At 36.2% G+C, this 27,537-nt stretch overlaps 2 protein-coding genes across 2 annotated transcripts in view; both read right to left on the reverse strand.

Annotated features, from left to right (window-relative positions):
* Positions 1–7,753: 7,753 nt before the first annotated feature.
* Positions 7,754–15,048, reverse strand: LOC133335076 (neither inactivation nor afterpotential protein C). Its single transcript, XM_061543380.1, has 12 exons — positions 14,735–15,048; positions 14,375–14,678; positions 14,028–14,308; positions 13,294–13,961; positions 12,573–13,121; positions 12,355–12,505; positions 10,657–10,798; positions 10,327–10,598; positions 9,983–10,269; positions 9,765–9,914; positions 8,038–8,138; positions 7,754–7,968 (listed from the first exon to the last, which is right to left on the reverse strand). The coding sequence occupies exons 1-12, from the start codon at positions 15,017–15,019 to the stop codon at positions 7,760–7,762; spliced, it is 3,399 nt and encodes a 1,132-aa protein (XP_061399364.1). The 5' UTR covers positions 15,020–15,048; the 3' UTR covers positions 7,754–7,759.
* Positions 15,049–21,245: 6,197 nt separating this feature from the next.
* The window catches only part of LOC133335118 (protein Wnt-10b), a 63,963-nt gene continuing 57,671 nt past the window's right edge, over positions 21,246–27,537 (reverse strand). The window contains exon 8 of the mRNA XM_061543423.1: positions 21,246–21,445. Coding sequence (XP_061399407.1) covers positions 21,258–21,445 — 188 coding nt within the window. The 3' untranslated portion in view covers positions 21,246–21,257. The remainder of the gene's footprint in view (positions 21,446–27,537) is intronic.

The raw sequence follows: 27,537 nt of genomic DNA on the forward strand, positions 1-27,537 counted from the left end.
TGAGTGAGTCTATAAAATATGGAATATAAAACTGTTGAACACTTCATTTGAATACCTTAATGTATTTTCGGATTCAAAATTTACAAAACCATATATTCTTACATCTGGAAAAATCAAATGCCCTAAATCCTGAGATTACCAAGGTAAGATAATAACAAATTAATTATATAAAATATTATAACAATAAATATTTTGCATAGTTATTTAGAAAATAGTTTTATTTTTTTTTAATTTTGCCCGTAAAGGCGATGATCGTGAGAATGATTTTAAGTCATTTTTGCAATTAAAAGCAAAGCCAGAAGAAGAACCTACGCACTCATTATTATGGTAATAATGCTGGGTGTGTTAGTTCTTCTCCTGTATTTTTCACTATCACATTTTAAAGCAACATTTGAGGTAATTCATTTCAATTTGTTTAGTATTTCATTTTATTAAAATCAACAACTAATAAATAACTCAATCGAAAAGACATCATTTTTTGATATTATTAAATTGGCGATTTTCAGTGAATATACTAGTGACAATGCTTTTACTCTCCTTTTTGACTTTTTGTGAGTGTGTATAAATGAGAGAATATCATATATTTTTTTTTTGCCGTTGGACAATGATCAACGGGTGAATGATATTCCAAGGGAAAAGGTTTAATTTTCTATTATTTTAATGTGGACGCACACACAATGTCGTATAAATTCGGCTCGTTTATTGTCGGTTCAATTGCCCAACTCGAGTGTCAAAGGAAATAGAGAGGGTGGTGTTATACTGGACTTTTTCTTTATATTTTAATTGGACAATTAGATAATAGTAAAAATTCTAATTACGACAATTTCTGGTAAAATCTGTCAAATTTTAATGTGAAAATTTCATTTATGGTGACGTTATGGTTTATTGATTTTTAAAAGATTTATAGAAGTTTGTAAAAAAATCTCCAAGTCCTGACGTGAATATTTTTTTAAAAACTTCTATAAATGTTTTAATTGAGTCTAGAGTGACGTGTGTTAAGTTTTGTTGAAATCAGTTCAGATTTAGACATAGCTCCTACATATATTTACGTCCGATTTTATGTAAATGATACATTAAAGCCACTATGTTTCTTTCGATTTGTTCGATATTTTGCATAGCTTACTGAATTGAGTCTAGAGCAGGGCTGTCCACACTAATACATTCAAGTGATTGTGATTGTATTTGTTTCAAATAAAAAATTTCAAAAGTTCTGTTTCTTTGTCATATACTGAGAGAAATTTTGTAAAAATATTATTTTAAAATTTGACGGAAGAAAAATTTGTTATATTCAATGCAAATATGGTTGTTGATGATACATTATCCCATATAAAGATATATTTGTTTCTTTTTCGCCCTCCCGCCATAGTATTGGTCACATCTTTCAACTTGTTCAAAATTAATTTTTGCCAAAAAAATCCCAATTTTTTCGGTTAGTGTATGAAAGCAGAAAGGAATGAATGACAATTTTTAAATTATTTTTAATATTCAAAATTTTCTCTTTTATAATTGTATGTGTGAGCAATTTGACACACACCGACAGCCCATGGGACCTATTTTGGGCACTGCTGGTCTAGAGTGATGTGTGCTATGTTTCCTGAAAATCGGGTCAGATTTAGACATAGCTCTCACACATACTTTCGTCCGATTTTGTGTAAATGGTGCATTATATATATTTCTTTTGAAATATACTTGAGCATACTGACTTGAGCCTCGAATGATGCGTGCTAAGTTTCGTGAAAATCGGTTCAGATTTCGATGTTGCTCCCATATACATTTGCAACTTTGCACAGGTTACTTAATGGAGTTTAAAATAACGAGTTGTGGGGTTTTTTTAATTGATTTAGATATTGCTCCCATATACATTTGCAACTTTGCACAGGTTACTTAATGGAGTTTAAAATAACGAGTTGTGAGTTTTTTTTTAATTGATTTAGATTTTGCTCATATATTTTCCGCCACTGTCAAAGCGCTGCGCTCCAGGATACCCAGTTTTATTAAAATCGGTCTAGATTTATTCGTATCACTCTCATACATAATTTACTTCGATGTCATACAAATAGTACACCTAAGATCCTAAGCTTGTTTGAATTGAATGGATTTTAAGAGATCGACTCATATCTATATTGATCACATATTACATTTCAAGCTTCCAGCAGCATATTAAAATGCCATTTGTTATGCTTGGGTTAAATCGGTACAATATAGCGATGGAGAATGGGGAGAGAATATAGTCGCTCCCGTTCTACTCCTACAACATGGGCCAATAATGATCATTGTATCAAACAAAAATTTAATTTAGAATTTTTCTGCAGTTACGGTTGCATTTATGAAGACCATAAATAAGTCGTTTGAAGAAATTTTTTTTTTAATTATTTTTAAACTTTCGATTTTTAATTACCTTAATAGTGACAACACTGTTATTCTTATTTGCCATTTTGTTCAGTCGTCAAAAAATGTTCAAAGTCGGTCGGTCGCTATTTTTTTTTCATTACTCGAACATGTTAAAGTTTAGTTGAATATTTAATTGAAAACTGTAAAAAAATATTAATTATTTCATATCTATGCCAAAAATGCGAAATAAAAATTTTTGTCGAATAAAATTCATTAACATAAGCCATACGTTTCTACTTTGCAATGAAATTGTAACGGTTGTTGTATCTTTGCTTATGTTTGTGTGGGAGTGTGTATAAATGAGAGAGTATCACTGTGTTTGTTTTGTGGATGACAGCGATCATCGGGTTAATAAAATACAATGAGGAAAATGTTAATGTAATCACGGCTCGTTTATTGTCGTTTTTATTTTCGCAAATAGAGACTGTCAATGGAAACGAAGAGTGGTGCCATGCTGGACAACTTAAACGTCTATTCTAATTGGAAATTGTCAACGCTTTCCCTTGTTACAGAACTAAAATAAATAACGGAAACGTAGATGTTATGGGGACGTTTACTAAAACCTTTTATGAGAAATAATTAATGAACAAAACGACGTTTAAAAAATATAAAAAAATAAAAAAAAAAATAAGTAAACATAAAATAAACAAAACAATTGTTACGTAATTTTTCAGGCATGTATATTTATGGTCTGTTCCAGTACTTTTTTATAGTAAAGCTAGTAAAAGGGAAATATTCCCAAATCGCTCTCTGAAGACAAAATAATTTAAAAAGTTGGGAAACGCAAATCAAGTAAATATGTCACAATTAAATGGTGATACTTCAAAATAAACATAACAGCCAATCAGAAGTTGACATTCCTGTTAACCATTTTTACTCGGACAAATTTTTCGAGTAAAAAGTTTACAAAACTTGTAAAATGTGGTTCTGGAACGAAACTTTAATTTCTTTATTTCACAAAAAATTCGTTTATAATAACCAATATATTCAGAAATAAATATGAACTATGTTTAAACACTTCATGCAATATTTTTTTAGAATTTTTATAGATATAGAAATGACAATTCGGATTCCTATACAGAAAAATTCTTTTTGTTTATATGATTTTTAATTCGAATTTTTGTAAATATATGGATCTGATCGTAAAACTTTTAAATAATATTTATCTTACGCCTTTTTTCCTAAACTTCTCTAGAATTTATTTTCAAAATAAACACTCATACAACATTTTTTTTATTATATCATTTAATTTAACTTTATTTTTAATTTTAATTCCTTAATGCAAACTAATAAAATACTAAATTTCTTTTGTATTTATTTTCTTAAATTCTAAAGTCGGTTGGTTTTTTGGTAGATTTTTTTCCTCAATCTTCTCTGATCTTATATATCGAAAGCATCACCGGTAAATTCCACTTCTGAATTATTAGTCTCACCGTAATTATTGCCCGAATCTTCATAGGATGAGGTTGCCTGTTGCTGACTGCGTCCACCGAATTTATTCGCTCCACCGTATTGTGTGCCCTCATCAAACTTTCTACCGGTGGGACGTAGTTTAGGAGGTTCGAATGATTGCTGGTTATTCGAATTGAAATCGTAATTTGTGGTATTTGCATCGTTGCGATTGTAATTGGTTTTACGTAACATTGCCTTGAAGTTATAGGGTGCTTCCTCCGAGTCCTAGTGAGGAAATGAACAAATTAAACAGAATTTTCAAAAAATAATATTTATAAAACAAATATTACCCCATAGTCACCACGATTTCCCATCATATTTTGCAGTTCTTGTACGGGATTTTGTGATACCGGAGGATAGGAATTGCGCATATTATTCTGTTGCCTATTTGGTTGGTACATATTCGATGGCATTGGCGGAGGTGGTGGTGCTGGATAACCCTTTAAGCTATTACGTCTAGATCCCCAACCTCGTGGTTGTGAATTATAATTGGGATTGTAATAGGAATTGTAGTTTGGATTGTAGTTGTTCATTTGCATTGCAACTTGATTTCTGGAAAATATAACAAATTTGTGTAATAACGATGAGTCCACATTCCACGTTTCCCATTACCTTCTCATTAAGTGTGGATCACGATAGAAATTTTGATTATAAATTACATCACTTTCACCCATACGCTCCCAATTGGTCTGGCAAGCCTGTTCCTTTTTGTAAGCATTATATGTTAGTAGTTGTGATGTCATCGACGGATTCCTTTGCAGTGGGCTATCCCATGGTTCTTCATCGTACATATTGTTCATTACGTTTGAAGTTGACGGTATGGATTGTCGTGCTAATGAATTTGCTGGATCCACCATATATTGTGTATCGTAAAATGGTATTTGATCCAAACGTATGGGTATTTTACGTACCGCTACCTATAATATGAACATTGGTGAAATCTTTTGTAATGAATCATGGGAATGAGCGAATTTACCGGCATTGGCCCTAATTGGGCTGAGTTCACTTCTTTGGTATTGATGCGATCAAATGGTACAGCACGAGTACACTTATTTAAACCAGCAACGACACGTTGATTGTAAATATGAACCTGTGAAATAGAAAAATACAGTTATATAAATACTACGAGGTCGATTCGGAAACTTCTTAGCCTATCATAAAAGCAATTAATCGGTTCAAGTACAATAAATCAGCAGTAGCCGATGGGTTGGTTACCAGCCGAACTATTCAAGACTGGTGGTCAGATGCTGCTCAGGAGCATGCACCAGCTGATTAGTACAATTTGGCAATTTGACTTGGAATGCATTCCAATGATTGTGTCCCGAGACAAGATGATATGTGCCAACTATAGAGGAATTAGTCTTCTTCCCATCGCATGTAAAGTGCTATCCAGTGTGCTTTGTGAACGACTGAAGCCAATGTCAATGACATTATTAGACCATACCAATGCGACTTCACACCTGACAAATTTACCATTGACCAGATATCTACTCTGCGCCAAATCCTGGAAAAGACCCACGAAAAACAGATCGACACATTCCACCTATTCGTTGACTATAAAGCCGCATTCGACAGCACTATCCGTTCAGAGGTTTTTAAAGCCATGTCTGCGTTCAGCATTCGTGCAAAATTAATTCGGCTATGCAGGATAACTTTAACTGCTAAAGTCAGAAAGAGGCCTTCAATACCGAACGAGGATTCAGACAAGGTGACAGTTTGTCTTGTGATCTTTTTAAAATCCTGCTAGATAAGGTCATACGAGAGGCAAAGGTGAACAGAAATGGAACTCTGTACACCAAACAACACATGTTATTAGCCTACGCCGATGACATCGATATAATTGGTCGAACATTGCGAGCGGTGACAGCCACCTTTGAACAAATTTAAAAGGAGTCTGCCAAAGTCGGTCTGGCAGTAAAAGGCGAGAATACCAAGGTGATGGTATCAACGCGCAAGACGACCAGCTGAAACCACTCGTGAGGTTATATGCATCTGAAGCATGAGTACTTACGCTAGCAGATAAGTCAGCTCTTGGAGTGTTTAAGAGAAAAATTCTCCAAAAGATATACGAGCCGATCTGCGTCGACGGTGAATATCGGCGTCGAATCAACCATGAGTTGTACCATCTATTTTTGGACATTGGCGTTGTCAGACGTATCGAGCAGCAGCGACTACGTTGGCTTGGTCATATTGTAAGAATGGATGAAGATCTCCCAACTCATAAAGCATATAAAAGCGAACCAGCTGATGGTTATACGCAGAAGGGTTAGGCCAAGAATTCGATGGAAAGATCAAGTGGAAGACAACATTGCCGAATATGGTCTTTCAAATTGGAAAAACTGCGCAAAGGACCGACGCGCCTGGAAATCTTTTTTAAGCTCGGCTTATGGAACGAAAGATCTGTCAATAGTACGACAATTTCTAAGTTATACACCACATTTCATTAATATCACATCTATTTTCGTTTCTCTACTCTGATTGCACTGAATTTTTCCTCCCTCTCTTTTTTGACAAAAACACCACTATTCATTGCTCGGCTGCGTTTTTTTGTATCGTCCTCTGCCACCTTACTTGTGGTTGTTATTTTTGCAACCGTTTATTTGACTATTGTTTCTGTTGCTAACAATCTTCATCTTTCCACTCACTCAATTGTGTCTAGATTAGCATTCCATTACCGACCTCCACATTGGTGTTACAAAATTCGCATATGTATTTTCCAAATTATTTCGAAATAAATGCATCAAGAAAGTGTTGATACGAACAACAAAACCAACCGAATAATTGACATTGTATATGATTGTTCTAAGGCAGAACATGAACGAAAAAAGACATAACGAAGAAAACAAAATCAGAATGGAAAAATTACCATAGAAACCCGCCAACACCATTCTAAAGTTGGTTTTTTCACACTTTCTCTGACAAGAAGCTAGATTTATGAATTACGTTCATAAAATACAGAAATTCCGACATTAACAACACTTTCTGAACACTATTCATATAAAATATGAATTATTTTTTCTGTGTAATATTGAATAAGAAAACTTTCGGATATTCAAACCTCACTCACCTGTTGACAAAGGTTAACAAATTCTTGAAACTTGGCTGCACGATAATGCAGCAAGACCTGGAACAATGATTTCTCACGCCATTTGCGTACATAGTGACGTATAAAATCGGCTGTTTCTTGATTCACATGACCATTTTTATCCACCAATGGGCTGAAACGCGCTTTGCCACCACGATAGCCACGGTAAGCTGGAAAGGCAAGAACAAGAAAAAAAATGCAATGCAAATGAATAAAACGCATTTCAGTTAAAATAAACTAAAAAATAAATTAATGTAGTGTTTGCAAATGGTCGAAAAGAAAGGAGGCAATAAGCTGCGCAGCGTTCGGCAATACACGGGTCAAGGTTTTTATGCGGTTGATGGCGTCATAAGGCGCTAATTTAATTAATTTTTCATTTATTTTCTATATATTCACACACGTGTACAATTGTTGGGCGTGGGGTGAATTTTGGCGGGGTGTCGGGTTGACATTTTAAATGACAATGTGTCATATCAAGGTTTTCAAACACATTCAAGTTTTATGTTACGAAGCCCCATATTATTTAGGGGGGTATTATTGTATTTTCCATATCCCCTTAGATCCCATGTATTTTTTTTTCATTTTTTATGTTTCTACATTTGAACAGCTTGTAATGACGCTGATGATTGGCATAGAAACATTGTAACGTGGTTTTTCTCAAATTTATTTGGAACAAAATTAAATATATGTATGTAAGTATGTTTGTTTAGATATTATCATTAGGTTTTGTTTTTTAAGTATATTTATGCATATTCGGATTGAAAGTATTTTTTTTCTTTCTTCTTCTTTCCCGCCATAAATATTTGGACGTTGAAAATACGTCAAATTTTCTTATTCATCTTCCTGATCGAAAACCATGCTCTCGCGCTGAGAAATGCGTGCAGCAGCCAAAGCCTCCTCCTTACGGGATTCTTCGAAATTATCTTCGGCCTCTGAGGGAGTTTCACTAACGTCTACATATTCAACATCTACACCAAGATATTGATCATTACCTTTTTGTATTTTAGCGGCAGCAACGTCATGGGTACCGGGAGCTTTGGCTGTAGTAGGGGGAAAAATAATGTTTCGATTAATAAGTTTTGGGGAGGAGTTTTTTGTACGCCACATACCTGCTGCTGGCTTTCCTCCGGTTTTGACACGTTTTCTTGCCAATAGGGCACGAATCATCGATTGGACTTTAATGATTTTCTTTACACTTGTTTCGTACAATCTGAAAAGAGAAGAAATTTACAAAGATTTTTCAAATACATATAAATTTTGTCGTGTTCTTAGGCGCATGTTTTTTTTTTTTTTTTGGTAAAATGTATTTTTTTGCAGAGTCGAACTTTGCTACTGTATTGTTAAGGATATAAATAGCAGGTTTAAGATAATTTAGATGGTGGTATTGCCATGTTTTGTGCTCTTTTAAATCAGTGCTGAAAACAACTAAATTGAGAGTAAGTGTGCGAGAGCGTAACTGAGAGATAATCATAAAAAATGGCGGTCGAAGAGAGAAAACATGTTTAGCCATCGAATTATTTTGTGCATGAGTGTACTAGATCATCGAGAAACCTGTACGGCGAGATGGGAAGAAGTATAAATAGGAGAGCATGACAAGGCAGTGAATTACGCTGATGATGTATTCCTTGCTCCACAAGGCTGCTTTGGGAGCACTGTGGAAAGAAGATTGAATGTGTACTCATTGTTGGAAAGTGTGTATCGGTGGTTTTCAAGGGCAAATCCAAGTCTATTGCGAAGTGCTTACGAAAATACATTTCAACTTTAAAGGTTGAAAATTGATTCATAGGAGCGTCAGAGAGAATGAAATACCTTGGGATCGTCCTGCACGAAAGATTCGACTTCTGTCATCATATGGATTATATGCAATTAAAGGCCAAAAAGATTAACTTTACTTATCAAAGAATCATTAGAATGCGAGGAGGACTTTCTTTGGAGGCAAAGTTGCTAATATACAAGCAAGTGATTCGACCCATCATCACCCACTCCTTTGCTGCATGAGCAGACATATCGTCATCATGCATAGGAATGAGACCAACAATGGATAGTAATGTAACTTGTAGACGTCCGGCCAATAGGAACATCTACCATGCATACGACTTCAACCGAATCAATGTCTGCATGATGAAATATGCCTTAAACTTCCTGGAAAGGAGCCAGTTTGTGGAAAATGGAATAGTGGAGCAATACCTGGAGTACAACGAGGAACTCCACTCTATACTTAGAAGGAATCACCTCCCGCTGCAGCTTTGCTGAAGCTGCGAGACGGATGAATCTTATACGATTAAGATGACCAGTTGATGTACTATCATCGGAGGTACCACAGATTTGACGCCGATATTTATAATAAAATATAAATTGTAAATAATTCAATCGTAAGTTTAGATTTAAGGTAGTCCGATTTAAGGAACATTGAATGCACACTACGTGTTGGAGGGTATAACAAGTTCGGTGCTACTGGGTGCTATGTTTTAGTGCATTTTGTCCGTCCATATGTTTTTTGTACCTATCGAAATTATTCATCATTAGTGATGAAGTTTGGTGCAATGCAATTATTTGGCCCAAAACTAAAACATATTGATATATTGACAGTTCGGCCATGTCATGTCAAACAACAAACATTCAATTTTGCCATATTATAACAAAATTTTCCACATATAATTTAATTTTGTATTGATGAACATGTGTTCAGATGGGTTCCGCTTTAGAAATACGTAATTTATATAAAGACTTTTAAAAATCGTAAGACTTGCCCTCCATATACGAAAGTGGTGTAGGTTAGTATCCCGCTCGTTTCGGTCCTTTTCTTACATAATATATTTGGAAAAATATTACTTACCTTGCCAAGAATTCATCATTGTAGTAGCGCAAGAACACTTTAGATTTTCCAATGTCCCATCCTTCCATTTTCAGACGAATCAAAAGTAGACGGCAATTTTCACGAGTTATATCAACAGTTTCATCGAAATCGAAAGCCAAAAATTGATAACTACGGAAATAAAGAGACACATTTCAATCATAGAACCTTAATATTCCTATATATTCCAATTTACTCACCGCTTTAGAAATTCTTCATAGGTCAAACGACACGAATAGCCCTGTTGGCGACCAATCACTGTGTCCACAACACCTAATGCCTTCATTTGCTGCTGCACCATATCTCTGTGGAATGCCCTCGGCTTGTATTCCAAATCGGCACGAATACATCTAACAAAATGGACGCCAATATTTGCATTTTGGCTAAGAATTTTGAGCATGGTCAAGCATGTATAACGGAAATTGGCAGCCATTGTACGTAAATTATTGACTTGGGATATGACACCGGTCGACAAGGTATTTAGGGTCTAAGAGATGACTTGAATGAATATTTAAACCAATGAAAAAATATTTGAAACACCTACATATGATCTTCTTTGTGAATCGTCAGCGTGCTGAACACTTTCAAAATTCATTGTCAAATTACCAGCTTTGGTTAGTTGATTGGTGAACATAACCATAACATTCTCATCCATTGATGAACGGAAAGCCTCAATCATTTCGGGTGGCACAAAGTCACGATTAATATCGGTAAAGGCACGTGTATCATAGACAATGCGTCCGGTATAATGGGCCACGGAGATTTCTGTGGCAGTATGCTTCTTAACAAATTGACTGCTCTTCTCCAAAACGCGATCTATAAGGCAATTTTATAAGGAAACTGAAGGGAAATCTTGAGATATTTCTTAACTTACCCATTATTAAATCTTGATCTTGACTCATGCGTGAGGCTTCATCAATAATGTAGAATAGTCCATCGGGTTTAGTGAGAAGATTATCCAGAGCCGTCTTATTGTCATAGAAATTCAAATTGATTGGTGGTAAATCATCAGCTTCCTATAATAACGAGTGGGAAGGGGAATATTTTTAGTTAAAGAGAGAGTGTATAAAACAATACGAACATTTTTTCTATAACAACTTGTCTGTCTCTTTCAATCATATGGTCTGCCATTCTAAAAGAGAACCCTTATTGTCCTGTAAAATATTCTTTAAAAATCCACGCTTGATCCTCCAAAAAATATTCCTTAAAAATCCACGATTAATCCCTTTTTGATCCTCCATAAATTATTCTTGAAAAATCGACGTATATTGTTCTGTTCTGTAAGAAGGTCCTCAGACATGTAGTAGAATAGGTTAAGGAAATATGCTATTTTAATAAGACGATTACCGGATACTAATTGATATTGCAAAATGCAACCCTGTGACGATGTAAGAAAAGAACTGAGAGAGAGATGATGAAATAAAATAAGATGCCATTTATGCCACTTAAAAGCTTACAACGTCGGATGTTCAGGTCTAATGAATGAATATAGTATAAAAAGGGCTGAAGAAAAAGCGAAGAGATAGGCGATTTTGTGGTGATTCGGAATTCGGCTAAACACTGTACGCGTAAACAAGAAATTATTGCCTAAATTCGAAGGAACCCTATGTGATTCCCAACGATCGGTACGTTATTACGAAAATTCCCTATAATGGTGTAATAGTGTAATGGCTGGTCGGCCTCGTAGTATTGTTTATATTATATATGTTGATAATGGTCAGGTGACCGGGTCAGGTTGGCAGAGCTGCAGTAGAATATATTAAGGAAAAAAGGTATTGTAATAAGACGATTACCGAATACTAATTGATATTGTAAAATGCAACCCTGTTACGATGTAAGAAGAGAACAGAGAAAATATGATGAAATAAAAGAAAATGTCATTCATTCGAGTGGCGCTTAAAAGCTTACAACGTCGGGTGTTCAGCAGATCAGAGATAGACCTGAAGACGCTGTAGTGAGGTCGCAAGATTATAGTGTAAAAAGGGATAAAAAGAAAGTGATGGGGGTTAACTCATTTGAGGTAGGAGATTTTGTGGTGATTCGGAATGTGGACATAACTGTAGAGGTAAACAAGAAATAATTGCCTAAGTTCAAGGACCATATGGGATTGGGTAAATGATATTTAGAATTGTCAAATTACGCATTGAAAATCCGACGAATCTGGTATGGTCACCCAAGGCTGCTCAGCCTAGCAATAATATTATTTATATTATATATGTTGATAATGGTCAGATGACCGGGTCGGTCACCACCGTCAGGTTGGCCGAGCTGTAGTAGAATATATTAAGGAAATAAGCTATTGTAATAAGATGATTGTAAAATGCAACAATGTTACGATGACATTACATTATAGTTTTTTCTATAAGAATGCCTCTGAAGTATTTGCTTTAAGAATACCTCACTATTCTTCCTTAGAAGGCCTCAGGTCTTTCTCTATAGGAAGACCCAGTAGTTTTCGTTACAGTACATCAGTTCTAATTATCATAGTTAGTTTAAAAGAACCTTCCGTGTCCGTTTCTCTCTCATGAAGAGATCCCAATTTTACCTTACGACCAAAATTCGATATTCTTACCATTTCCAGCATTTCATTGACAAAGGTACGTTGATTGTAGTGGTACTGCATCTGTTCATTGAAGGTGTTAATCATCAGCTGCTCCAAGCCATTGCGGTTGAAACATTCAAAGCCATACATATCATGGATGACAATAGAGTTGGTGTCACCACTACAAAATTTAAAAGTTAAAATTTAATTTTCCCTCAAACATCTACTCCCATCCTTTTAATACTCACAAAACAGCTCTAGGGAATGCCATATTCATGTTAATTTTATTAATCACCCAATCAACCAAACGAGAATACAAAGTCGATGCCACAGCATCGCGAGCATTTCTAGCCTCATCCGTATTATATTGACGACGTTCGGCCACACCGCCCTTAACCATAATGAAATTTGTCAATGACCACATAAATTTCTTTTCATCGACACGCAACAATTCGGCAATACGTGTTATCATTTCCGTATTATCCACCTCGGCATATTTTCCGACTTGTTTAAAACGTATATTGCCAATATTCAGAATGGCAGCCAATATCTTGCGTACACTTTCCAATTGTTTGTGATTGAAGTCGAGATCTTGTAGAATTTTTTCGAACTCCTTGAAACGTTCAATATTGCCGGTCGGATCATCACGACGATATTTTAGTTTACCCTGTGGAGCGTCGGGTGGTACACGCAAATAACGATAGCCACGTTCCGATTTTAGGTTATATTCTTTCAACAGGCCTTCGGAATTTAGATAGTCGAAGAAGTAATAGAAAATGTGGAAATTATGTTGGGTCCTGAAAAAAATGAAATCAAAAATATATTTATTGGGAAATTAAAAAGGATTATACCCTAAGAAAGTTAGGTTAGTGATTGTTATCGTAAATACATATATATCAATATTTTACTTGGAGCTTCGATGCATTTTGCATCGGGTGCATAAGGGATATTCTTTTCCAAATTACTTACATATCCGATGTGGTTACTCGCAACTTCTCCAGCATATACATATTGTAGACAGCTCCCGACATTTTTCCCGTCTTGCCAAATGTCAAAAAGTATTGCATAACACATCTGGTCGAATCGTTGTTGATCGGAGTGCCAGCATTCACCAAGGCCATAATAACCTTATTTCCATTCTCAACACGTTCGGTGGCACCACGATTTCCCGCACCCAAATAACACAAATGCTTCATGAGAAGTTTGACATTTGTCGATTTTCCCGAATAGCTTTCACCCGAAAATACGATATGCTGGGGTTCCTTGTGATGCAACATATCCTGATAAGCGGTATCCGCCACAGCAAAAATATGTGGCAAATTTTCCGATCGAGATTTGCAATTGTATTTGGCATGGAATTCCGGTGGAAATTCATTTTGCAGCTCATTCGAATTCAGCGAAAGTAGGATGTCACCAATAAACGAGTAGGAGTTACCCAATTCCATGCGATTGCGAAGACATTCCAGGACCACATCCTCGGCAGGGTTTTCAATGGCAGCCAAATCTTCGGGGAACATGCGCTCCGGTTTGCCCTCGAAACGTTTGAGGAAGCCGCGATCCACAAGAACTTCAGGTTCACGATAGAAACCTTGGGCCTCACGACTCAGTTCCAAAAGTTCGGAAATGTCATTGCGCATCTGAAAGGGGGGAGGGGAGTGATTTGCTATAAATCAAAGAAACGTTTTTATGCTGAAAGTCCCTACCTCATCATCGTTGTCGAATAGTTCATTTAAAAATGGATGCTCTACCATTTCCACCATCATCGGACGATTCTCCTGATTCTTCTCCAAGCACTCAGCAATGAAATCGATTAGCTGTTGGGACCAATTGCTGGGTTTGAACAGAGTTGGCGGCGGATTACGCACAATTTGGAAGAGGGCACGTGATGGATGCATATCGTAAAATGGTGGTTTACCATCGGCCAATTCAATGGTGGTTATGCCCAAGGCCCAAACATCGGCACGGGTTGTTATCTCCGGATCTCCTGCAATAAAAATGAATTACTTTGAATTAAATTCCATTTATTTCTTAAAGTATTTTGGAATCTTACTAGCTTCCTGGGCCATAACAACCTCGGGAGCCATCCAGCAGGGTGAACCAATGCAGGTGCCACGTTTACCCAAAGTCGAATCCACCTGACGTGACAAACCAAAATCACAAAGCTTAACATTGCCCTGCTTGGTCAACAAAATGTTATCGCCACGTATATCACGATGTAGTACATGATTGCGATTTAACTCCACAGCTGCCCTGCATGTCTCCCGGATTATATAGGCAATGTGCTCCTCACGCATACGCCTATCCAGTTTCAAAAGACGGTTTACCAAATCTGTAGCAGTTCCACCACCACAGTACTGGAAAGAGATTTATCATTAAACATAGTTGAGTGTTATCTTAGAGACACACTTACCTCCATGGCAAACCATATTTCATCGGGACCATTGCCCTTCTCCAGCTTGTAAGCTCCATAAAACTCGGGCAAGTTGGGACTATTGCAATAATCCCTCAACGTGCGATATTCCTCCTCAATGGCCACCTGATGTTCCTCATCGTAATGTTGAATCTTCAAGGCCACCATGCGATCCAATTCTAGCTCCTTAGCTCGGAACACCTTGCCACTGACACCCTGGGCAATCTCCTCATAGATCTCGAATTTATCCGTCGGATCGGGTAATTGGGTATAGGGTAAATACATTTCGATTCGTTTTTATTTTGTTGTACTTTTCGAAAATAAGTTTTCAAATTAATTTTTTATCAGAACAGTTTCCCCGTATTTATCTGGAAATAAAATAACCGAAACGTCCTAACAGTCTTAGATTTGACGATAAAGTGTTTGATTGGTAATTGACCATAGAAGCATTGTGACCAAATTGCTGGGTCAAAAATGTTGAATTTCCTTGCTGTTGTTGTTGCTTTTTTGCTTTTTAATCCCATTAGAATTCGGTTTGCGTAACATCTGAAACCCTACGAATGCAAAACGATTTAAACCTCTCATTGACAGCAATTTTCCCTCGTTGCGATCTACATGTTTTGCGATTTACAGCGTTTTGGTTGCCCTGCCAATGATTCGTTAAATGGTGTCAAAAACACACACCACGCGTAATTGGTTTAAAATACGATTTTTTTTATAAAACAAAAACAAGGCGAATTGCCTTGTAATGAGAGACAGTCATGTATTAAAAATCGAATGTACCTTGGATATCTAATAGAGAGTTTAGGGAGGTTTTAGGGGTAAAAATTGTCAAATTACTGCTAAGCAATAACCTGAGATTGCAGCTCAGCAGAAAACGTGTTGTTTGGGGAAATTGATATATATGTTCTTTTGACAAATATATTGGGTTCCTACATGCCAAAGAACAAGAACAAATGTGAGCGTAAGCAAATCGAGATGTACAGGAGTCAGAATGAAGTCCGGAAATTGTACTAAAGAGTAAAACACCAAACCGAAGTCTTTGGTGCAGGCACATCCTCCTGTAGAGATAAAGAAGGAAACCTGGTGAGAGATACAGATAGTATGTTGGGGATCTGGAAGGAGCATTTTGAAAAGCTTCTGCTATCAAATAGTGGCGGTGAAGAAGATATCCCAGAACCAAAATAAGAGATGACGGTATATAGTGCATACCACATAGCCAAGATGAGGTCAGAATAGCAACTAATCGGCTGAAGAACAATAAAGTAGCAGGTGCCGATGGATTACCTGTCGAACTATTCAAGACCGGTGGTCAGATGCTGGTCAGGAGCATGAATCAGCTGATTAGTAGAACCTCAGCATCCTGTGTCCCGTGCACAAAAAAGCAAACAAGACGATATGTACCAACTATATAGGAATAAGTGTCCTTCGCATCCCATCTAATGTGTTATCCAGCGTGAACGACTGAACTCAATGACATTATTGGACCATACCAATGCGGCTTCAGGCCTGGCAAATCCTCCATTTAACATCCACCATTTTCCAGATCCTGGAAAAGACCCACGAAAAACATATCGACACATTACACTTACTCATCGACTATAATTCGACAGCCCTATCCGTTCAGAGGTGTTTAAAGCAATGTTTGCGTTTGGCGTAGGGTAAATTAAAATGGCACAAGGCCAGCAGTTAAAGTCGGAAAGGACCTCTTAGAGCCCTTCAATACCGAACGATTGTTCAGACAAGGTGACGGTGTGTCGTGTGACCTTTTTAATATCCTGCTGGAAAAGGTCATACGAGATGCAAATGTGAACAGAAATGACGCTCTGTACACCAAACATCATATGTTACTCGCCTACGCCGACGACATCGACATAATGGGTCGAAGATGGCAAGCCGTAACAGTCACGAATTTAACGAATTCAGAAGCAGTCCGCAAAAGTGGGAATGACAGTAAATGGCGAAAAGACCAAGCTGATGGTATCAACGCGCTAGACGTCAAGTAGACTAGGACCAAGTGTGGAACTTGAAAACTAGAGCTTTGAGGTAGTAAACGATTTTATATACCTCGGTACCGCCATAAACAAAACTAATAACATCAGCTTTGAAATCCGGAGGAGAATAGTGTTGGCCAACAGATGCTACTATGGTCAAGCAACTCAAATGCAAGGCCACCTCTCGCCAGACCAAACCTAAACTCTACCGTCGAATGATCCATGAGTTGTTCCATCTATTCTCGGACATCGACATAGTCGGACGTATCGAGCTGGCGCGACTACGTTGGCCAAGTCATGTTGTGAGAATGGATGAAGATGCCCCAGCTTAGAACGTATATAAAAGCGAGTGAAGTGATGGTTCACGAATCCGATGGAAAGATCATGTAGAAGACATCATCTTGGTAAGGGCTCTTTAAAATTGGATGATATGCGCACAAGATCGACGCGCTTGGAATGTTTTTTAAGCTTAGCTTATGGGCAACCGTTCTGCCATAAGCCAGCTAAGTAAGTAATGGAGCAGTGAAACTGTAGTTTTGCGTTATTTTTTTAATTGTGATATAATCGATTTAAGAAAGGCATATGATTATGCTCGTCATGGTCGTCCGAGCAACTCGACAACTGATGAAAGCATCGAAGCAATGAAGAAAATTATTTGGAAAACCACCAAAGAGGTTGCTGATGATATGGTGATGTCGTTCAGCTCACGCCTAACAATGTTTACGGATGATTCAGCGGTAGCAAAGATATCTCCAAAATTGCTTAATTTTGAGCTAATACATCAGCGCATTGTCATCGCTCAGGAGCTGTTGAACATCGTCAGATTACTTCAAAGAGATCGTAACTGGTGAAGAATCAAGTTCGGTCAAATGTGAATGCGAACAAGGGGGCCATACGGCCAATAAGGAATGAAGACTTGAATTTACGCACCATTATAATGCCCGATGTCAAACGTTGACGCTTGTGATGTAGTTTATGGCCAAAGACAAAACCGTTGTCATGCCTTAACCAAGGTCTTCGCCGGACTTGGCCACCGCTATCGCTTCTCTCTTCTCACAATTAAATCGTTTTTCTACGATTGAGGAGAATTTTTCGTGGATTGGAAAAAAGCTAGCGTATTATATCAGAGGAGAGGGTGGGCTACTTTAATGGGGCGTGATAGGCATTGATGATTAAATAAATGGTTCATTTTGTTCAGACTTTAACGGTTCATTTTTCAGATTCTATTTAGATTTCGTAGATGTGTAATTTGTACGAGGTATTATTAACAATAAAATTGTTTGACAGATTTTTTATGGAATTTCAAAATTTGGCCAAATTTTTAACAATGCAGCAACAACACAATCACTCAGTTCTCCACACAGCTAACCACAATAATTTCACTTTAAGTATACAAAATTGTATGCTTGAAAGACTTCTGTATTCACTTAAAATTTCAATCTAATAAAATCTTTCAACAGATTTTGAGTAATTATCCTTTGAAACGTTCTTTGAATTTTTATTTTTCAGATGCATTTCATTATTTGTTATAATTCATTCATAATTTCTGCAAAATATATTATCCTTTTGATTTTATAGCATATGTCCTTGATGTATTAATATATTTCCATATAATTGTGAATTATATATTATCACATAAAAAATATATATTTTTTTTAAGGATCAAAGGACCTTCATGTGTCCTTCGTATGCACTATTTTATGATTCTTATCCTTTTGTCATATATTTTAATTAAGGGTTTCGAAAATCAAAGGATTTTTTATGTCCTTCGAAGTGAATTAATTTATTATATATTCCCATTCAATTGTCACATTTATTTCATTAATTTTTTCCTTCCAGGATCACAAGGATTTTTACCGGTTTCAATATCCTTTTCCACTATTTTAGTCCTTCCTTTCGTTGCGTATCCTTTCCGCTATACCGTTAGATTGGTTTTTTATCCGACCGAGCGTGCAGTTTAAACTGCAGCTAAAAACTAACTGAACGCTTTCAAAATCTACAGCAAGACTTTTAGCATTGAACCGACCGAATAAGTCAAACGACCGACCGAATAATTGAAACCTTATATAAGTTTACACTAGAAGAAATTTTAGACAGCCAGCCATATACACTGTAAATAATTTGGGTCGCCCGACGAAAAGTAAATGGTAGACTGGAGCATTGAACGATTGGCGCCCAATTTAAGGTTAATTGCATTAGGGAATTATGCGAACCAACCAACGAACGAACGAACGAATTTTGTAATAAGAGACGACGAACAAGAATAAAACGAGGAAAAAGGCAAATCACCAGACCAATAGTGCCAATGGGGAAGGTAGTCCGTCTGACAGAAATTGTAACACGTTCTGCAAAGCAATTCACATGACAGATTAGTTGTTGTTGTTCTTGCCTCTTGGTTGATTTTCTACCATGGTTTTTGGCATTGAAATAAATTAGTATTTTCTGTGTGTGGATGTTTGTTGAGGTGTCAAAGAAGGTAAATCTGTTACGTAGGTTTGTTTGCTGGATATTTTACACGATTATTGTCGAAATACTGCCTTCAAATATAATTCAGAAGCTTCAATTTACAGAAAAAAGTTTTTTAGCTCTAGAAAATTATTAGAATGATCTATGTAATGACTTCTGTTAATTGAATACCTCAAAAATTTCTTATATATAGAGGACCTATAGACCAATATAAATGAGTAGAGAAGGCCTTCTATTTATGTATATAAAAGAGTTATAGAAGTTGAGATATCTACAGAAATTATTATATTTAAAGAAGATCTATTGTGACTCCCAAAAAATGTTCGTATACGACATACCAGAGCCGCCTGGAAGAGGACTGTCATTAACATACCCTGATGATGTGTTACTTGTACACGAGGCCGCTTTGGAAGCACTGTGGAAAGAAGATTGAATGTGTACATGGAAACACTTCACAACTACTTCAAGAACTTCAGCTCAATGTTGGAAAATGTGTATTGATAGTTTTCAAGGGCAAACCCAAGTCCACTGCAAAGAGTTTCCGAAAATAGAATCCAACTATATAGGTTGGAAATGAATTCATAGGAGTGTCAGACAGGATGAAATACCTTGGGATGATCCAGCACGAAATATTCGACTTCTGATGCCATGTGGATTATGTGCTATCAAAGGCCAAAAATATGAACTCTGAAAGACTCTTTCTGAATGCAAGGAGGACTTTCTTCGGACGTAAAGTTGTTAATATGCAATTCGACCCATCATCATCTACTCCTTTGCTTCATGGCAGCAACCCAAATGGAAAGGATTAGAAAGTGGGAGAGAAATATATTGGCATCATGTGTGGGAGTGAGACCAACACTGGATAGCAATGGAATTTACATTCGGAAAATCTACAATGCACTCGACTTCAACCGAATCGATGTCTGTATGATGAAATATGCCCTCAACTTCCTGGAAAGAAGCCACATTGTGGAAATGGAGCAGTGGAGCAATACCTGGAGTGCAACGAGGAACTTCACTACATACATAGAAGAAACCGCTCTGCAGCTTTGTTAAGACGCGAGACGGAGGAATCCTATACGATAAAGATGACCGGCTGATGTACTAACTTCGGTTGTACAACAGATTTGACGCCGATATTGAGCTTGTATATAGCACAGCTCAATAAAATAGAAATCGGAGGAAACACCTCCCCCCTGCAGCTTTGCTGTAGCTGCGAGACTGAGGAATCCTTTAGGTGAAGATGACTGGCTGATGTACTATCATCGAATGATAATCTTCTGCAGATGGATGGTTTTAAAATATTAAAATATATTTAAAATATAAAATATATTGGCTCTGTCCTTAGAAGACATTAAAGTTTCTATAAATAAAATAATAAAAGTTTCTATAAATAAAAATACCATAGAGGGTGTTCTATTTATAGAAGATCTGATATTTAAAGAAGATTTGTAGAATGTTGTCTGTTTATGGAAAGTCATGTAGAAGCCATTTAAAATGCCATGTTAAATGTTTTCTTCTAGAATCTCTACCTCTATTATGCCTATATGGCGTCTTATATATACATGAGATCCATACATATTTGTTCTAAACTTAGAAGACTTGAATAAAGTATATACATACGACCTGTGAAATGTCTTCCATTCATAGATGACCTATATTCTATTTATACAAGATATTCTTATATAGGGGACCTTCGCATAGTATTCAATCTATAGGAGAATTATAGAAGACCTTCACCACATATGAGACCTGTCTTAAAATATTAGAAAAAATAACACAAGTTTTTTTTACATAATTATTTAATAAATAATAATATTAAATTTATTTTTGATATTTTTCACATAATATTTTTGGTAGAATTTGTTTTGTATCTGTTTTTTCTTCTTTCTTTTTTTTGTGTTTATTTGTGTGAGTTTGTTATTGTTAATTTGTTGTTTTTTATTTTTATAAAAAGTTTCTTTTAATTTTTTGTGGCATTTACTTTTATATATTTTATCATTTTATTTCCTTTCACTTCTACTGTGTTTTTTGTTTTGTTTATTTTTTTTCCTTCCTCCTCTTCAATTACACACACTTATCCATTCTTCAACATGACATTCATCGCATTCCACATTGCAGCACCATTGAAATTTACAATGACAACGTTCGGCACGACGTTCCTTAACTAAGCTATAACCACGGCCGCAGCACAATGAGGTGCAGCCATCACTTAAAGTACTATTGCGATTACATTTGCGACCCACTGTGCCTGTAAGTGAACATGAAAGGAGTGAAAGACAATTATTAGTTAGTTTATGGTTAATTGATAGGGATTATAAATAAAATATTAAAATATATAATATAAAATAAGGAAGGCTCTAGAAAATTTAGTTCGATATCGGTAAATCTACCGAATATTTTATATCAGTATAAAGCTGGGCACATACATGAGGGACATCGTTATGCTGAAAAACTAAATTTAACACTTCTCTATGCTATATATATATATATATATATATCTTAGATTGATTATGTATAATCTTATCTTAGATATATATATTATTTCTCAACGGCAGTATTAATATCATATATTGTCAGCAATTTAAATTTTTATTTAGTAACATGTCGATGCTGGCGACATCTGTGGTAAACCGCAGTAACTACACATTCATGGTTTACATATTGACAATTTTTAGTGAAGACACAAATCGCACTGCCTTATCGACAACATAGCATAAATAGACTCCACATTTTACTGTTACTGTCATTTACAATACTTAACTTCAGCGCTATCCCCCAATCTATTTTGTCTTAATATGTGTGTTTTACATTGTGTGTATTTATATAATTATAACGGTATTATTACGAAGAGACATATATGTTTGAATCGGATTTAGATTTGTTAATCATGTCAGAGTCCTATCTTCATTAGATGGCGCCCAATCTCAATTTTGGACGATCAACTTCGTCTTTAAAGTTCTTCAAGTACCTATCGTCTAATTACTTTATTTCGCTGGCTTGTGACAGCACAATGTTCTGGCGCGTCGGTCTTAAATGTTGTCTTTCAATTGATCTTTCTATAGGATTCGTGGTCTTCCCCTTCTGCGTGAACCATCAGTTGACATTTCTGTTCACATTTGCATCTCGTATGACCTTTTCCAGCGGGGTGTTAAAAAAGTCACACGATAAATTGTCACCCTGTCTGAACCAGGGATGCGAAATGAAATTATTCAAATTGTACTAGCTTTCAATAAAAAGTGTACTTTTTTCTGTCCGATTGTACTTTTTATATATTTTTTAATAAAATTGTTATTGTTATTAACAATTAATATAAACATAAATAAAAAATTAATGAAGATTTGAAGCAGTAATTAAGATTAGAAGCAGCAGTTCCTTTCGTTGGTTTTAATTATATTTTGATATGAAAATACCCTTTCCACATTAGTAGATGAATGTGAAATATATAATAACCCTCTAAAAATTTGTGATATATAAGGAAACATATCTTTGTTTAGTATATTTTTGACTTCAGTCACCTTGACCAACAAGTGCATATATTGTCGTTTTTGAAAGACTTAATAATTTCTACATGCATTCTGGCATCCTCAGACTGCATTTCTAATTTGATATTATTTAAAATGTTTGTACATATTGCAAGAACGCAAATAACAGTAATCAGTAAGAAAGAAGTAAAGTCGGACGGGGCCGACTATATGATACCCTTCACCACTTTGGGTTATTCAACAGATGAATCTTAACAGACTTCGCATTTTTGAAGGACCAGTAAAATGAAATTGGATTCTGCCACCTATACTAAATTTTTCATTTGGTCAGATATAGAGCTGCTTCTTACAATGGGACAAAATTATTTAAATCAATTTAAATATCTGATAAACATGAATCTGAACCGATTTCTTAGTAGGTCTTTAGTGCACAATTTACATAAAATCGGAACAAAAAATATATAAGAGATATATCTAAATCTGAACCAATTTCCACGAAAATTAGCACAGATCATGCTAGACTTAATTCAGTAAGCCATGCCCAATTTTGTGAAATCGAAAGATATATAGAAACTTTGGTACACCATTTACTTTAAATCGGACGAAAATATATATGGGAGCTACGTCTAAATTTGAACTGATTTTCACGAAATTTAATACATATATTTCTAGATTTAATTCAGTACGCTATGCCAAATTTCGTGCAAATCGAAGGATGTATAGGGACTTTGGTGCACTATTTACCTAAAATCGGACGAAAATATATATGGGAACTATATCTAAATTTGAACCGATTTTCACGAAACTTAACACACATCATTCTAGACCCAGTTCATTACGCTGTGCCAAATTTTGTGCAAATCAAAAGCTATATAGGGACTTTGGTACACCATTTACATTAAATCGGACGAAAATATATATGGGAGCTACATCTAAATATGAACCGGTTTTCACTAAACTGAGCACACGTCATTCTAAGCTTAATTCAGTACGCTATGTCAAATTTCGTGCAAATCGCAAGATGTATAGGGACTTTGGTACACCATCTACATTAAATCGGGCGAAAATATATATAGGAGCTGTATCTAAATCTGAACCGAATTTCAGGAAACTTAACACACATCATTATAGGCCTAATTCGTTACAATTTGTCAAATTTCGTACAAATATATAGATATATAAGGACTTTGGTACACCAGTTACCTTAAATCGGACGAAAATATATATGGGAGTTATATCTAAATCTGAACCGATTTTTCACCAATTTCAATATGGTTCGTCCATGGGCCAAATTAATGAGATGTGCCAAATTTCATCCAATTCGAATAATAAATGCGACCTGTAATTTGTTTACAATTTAACATGGACAGATAGACAGACGGACGGACATGCATAAACTTAGAAAGTGATTCTATGCATATTCTCAAAAGGAACCATGTATCTATCTCGTTTCCTTCTGCCTGTTACAAACATATGCACAAAGACATAGTACCCTGTACCACAGGTGGTGAAGGGTATAAAAATGGTTTGACAATTCTGAAATAATAGAATTGAGCCTTAACTTTTGGGAATCAGCTTCCAAATCATTGAGTGTAAAATAATATTGAAGTGATTCCCACTGAGCCAAAATTGTTTCAATAACTTCTTGACGTGAGAGCCATCGAATTGTTGTACCGCAATCTTCCTGAAACAATGAAAAATCATCATATTGTATGTTTAAGCACTTATAATACTTTTAAGTGAGAATAGTTTGATACAATTTAGAAGTAGTGCTAAATATGTCATTGGGGTGCTATTGTATTTTTGACTTCAAATAGTGCTAAAATTAGTACAATTGTACCAACTTTTGCATCCCTGGTCTGAACCCTTGTTCAGTGTTGAAGGGTCCCCATAGGTCCTTTCCGACTTCAACTGCTGCCTTTGTGTCAGTTTAAGTTAAGTTTATTTTGCAGGCATGTCGAACATAGGCATGGCTTTAAACACCTCAGAACGAATAAGGCTGTAGAATGCGCTGCAATTTTCAGTCTGAACCCTTGTTCAGTGTTGAAGGGTCCCGATAGGTCCTTTCCGACTTCAACTGCTGCCTTTGTGCCAGTTTAAGTTATCCTGCATAGCCGTATTTAATTTGCAGGAATGTCGAACACAGACATGTCTTTAAACACCTCAGAACGAATAAGGCTGTCGAATGCGGCTTTATAGTCGACGAATAGATGAAATGTGTCGATGTGTTTTTTGTGGGTCTTTTCCAGGATTTGTCGCAGATTGAAAATCGACTAAGAACCATAAACCTGTCGGGCTCAGCTCAATCCATGATAACTACTCGCAGGTCCTGCGCTACCCCTGGTTGAGAATCAAGGTCGCTAGGTGTCGGTTTCTAGGCTTCCTTCTTCGAGACGACGGGTTTGGCTTTCATCTCACCCTTAGCACTCTTGATAGGATTCTCCATCGGCGTGACCGACGTGTACAAAGCTGTTTGTCGTGCATCTAGCGACTGCGTGGATCTTTTTGCAACAGGTTGCTGCTCATCCGAAGACCTCATTATCTCACAGCCTTAGGCGGTGTTCGAGATTCGGTTCCCAGAGTTGCAGCTGTAGTATTCGCCACTTTTGGTTTATCCAGCAACAACTGAGCAATTGTCATAACCCTGAATTTGGATTTTAGCAATTCAACAGTAGGCGAATTGGCAGGGGTATAGTTATTTTCTCAGAGGGAGGTTGTGTTTTATCAGCCTTCCTAAGCGCTCTTCTGCGACATAATTTTGCCTTCCTTCGCAGTGGAGGATGGTGTCCGGGACAATCGGGGATCCCTTGGAGGGTGATAAATGATCAGAAATCTTAGCCATCATCGTCCTGGTCTTGGCTCAGGCTACCCACAGTATTTTCCTCTTTTAGAGGGGCAACTTTGGTTGACTTCACACGTCACGTAGGAATTCTTTTAATTAAGGAGTCACTCGCAATGTCATTCGGATAGTTTCGAATGGATTGAGATTCCGTATCAGTAATTAAGTCGATGTCCCGTCTTATGGATGCATGAGTTAACTGCTATCTAGTAAATCTTCTTGGTAGTTTTTTGTACTGATGATTCATCTATCGTTTCGATGGGGGGATCATCAGCATCAGCCTCCACTTCAACGGTCAGCTGTCTCAGAAGTCTCGAGATAAGGTCCGTATGCCCATCCAGACTTGCATTGACATCGTCACTGTAGTGCTAATCACAGTGGTATCCATAGTGTATTCCTCGTCTGTCAAGGACGAGTCATCCCAGAATTGAGACGAGATACTCTCCTGGCTAATGCGGAGGGAGCAAGTTTTCTCTATAAGGTAATGGAGAAGGTCCGTATGCCCCTTTAAAAAAACCTTTTGTACCGAAATGTCACTTCAAAGTATTTGGTTAAGCCCCTTTACAAAAAACCTTTTGTACCGAAATTACATGAATTAATTCTAAAGAAGGGCATCTTCTTTGTAGTAAACCCTGTTGGGATAGTACCGAGATCCAATCAAGTAATTCAAATAAATTATTCACTGAATGGAACTACGAAAACAAGTTTTAATCCTTTAAATAGTTTTAGTAATAAATATATTTAATTATATACACAACTTTCATAGAATATCAATCAAATTATTAACTGTGGGAGATTCAAGTTAAAAGAAATACAAATTTCGAAATTATCAATTAAACAATCCTTATTTTATTTGAAAATAACAAACCCGTATTTTTGTATTTACTTATAAGACAGACACCTAATTTTACAAATTAAATCAATTTATAATTTTTTATTTGCAGCTTACAAAAACAACCAAAGTATATAATTAATGTAATTTTATAATGGCCACTTTAAAATAAAATTTATTACATGTTCAATCGTCGTCGCGGTCGATCATGTCTGTTGGGTGGCAAGTAACGTTTCGCCACTTCATTACTTGTGAATTGTTGTGGGGTGTCATGCTAAGCATTAAAAAATGTGTTAAATTAAAAAATATATTGAAATAAGTCGACATTGTGGTGCACTAAACCGGAGATGATCGCAACGAACACTTTTACAAATTTATTAGTCAAATAAAATGTCGGTCCTTATAACAAAAGAAAATAAGTAAAGTTGGGCAATTTTGTTCCTGATGTGGTTCAATCTTTTTCGGTTCACTCCGCAGAAGAAAAATGGGCGAGAAGATCTAGATGAACTATTAAATCAAATGGAACGAGATTTAAAAGGAACGAAATGAACTAAATGAACAAAACTAAACTGTGTTGGATCCGATCGTTCCTTTTGAAGAATAGTTCAACTGAACTAGTTCATTTCGGAACCACCCAACAACACTTTTGGTATGTTCCCGTACTGCAAGAATCTACCATTTTTTACTCCGATAACACTTTTTTCCTTTATGATATCGAAGAAAATAGTAAAATCGAGTAGATTCTTGCAGTACGGAAACAGACCATTTATTTAATATAACTTTTTTATCTTGAAAGATATCATGAATAATTATTTTAGGTTGTCACATAAGTTTCTTCCCTTTTCAAACCGATTTGCATATCCTATGTTGATCAAATGCCTATGTACCGTTGTCTTGGGAATATAAGTGTCATCCATTATCTCGTGCATACTATATCGCGGATTTTCAGCGAGTACAGTCTTGATAAGGTCGGCATGTGTCGTTACTGGACGTCCGCTGCGGTCTTCATTTTGCAAATAAAAATTGTCGGCTCTAAATTTCTTAAACTAATTGCGGGCGGCCCTAATAGTCGTAGTACCACTCATGTAATCGGGGCAGAAACAATTTTAAAATAGGGTTTGTCACCAACGAAACGTACTTTGAAAGAGCTCTGGGACGACTAAAACCGATGCCATAAACGGCTAAGA

The sequence above is a fragment of the Musca vetustissima genome, unplaced genomic scaffold (genome assembly GCF_032173495.1).
Source record: "Musca vetustissima isolate MV318-11 ecotype Yass unplaced genomic scaffold, APGP_CSIRO_Mvet_v1 utg14086, whole genome shotgun sequence".
Taxonomy (NCBI): Eukaryota; Metazoa; Arthropoda; class Insecta; order Diptera; family Muscidae; genus Musca; species Musca vetustissima.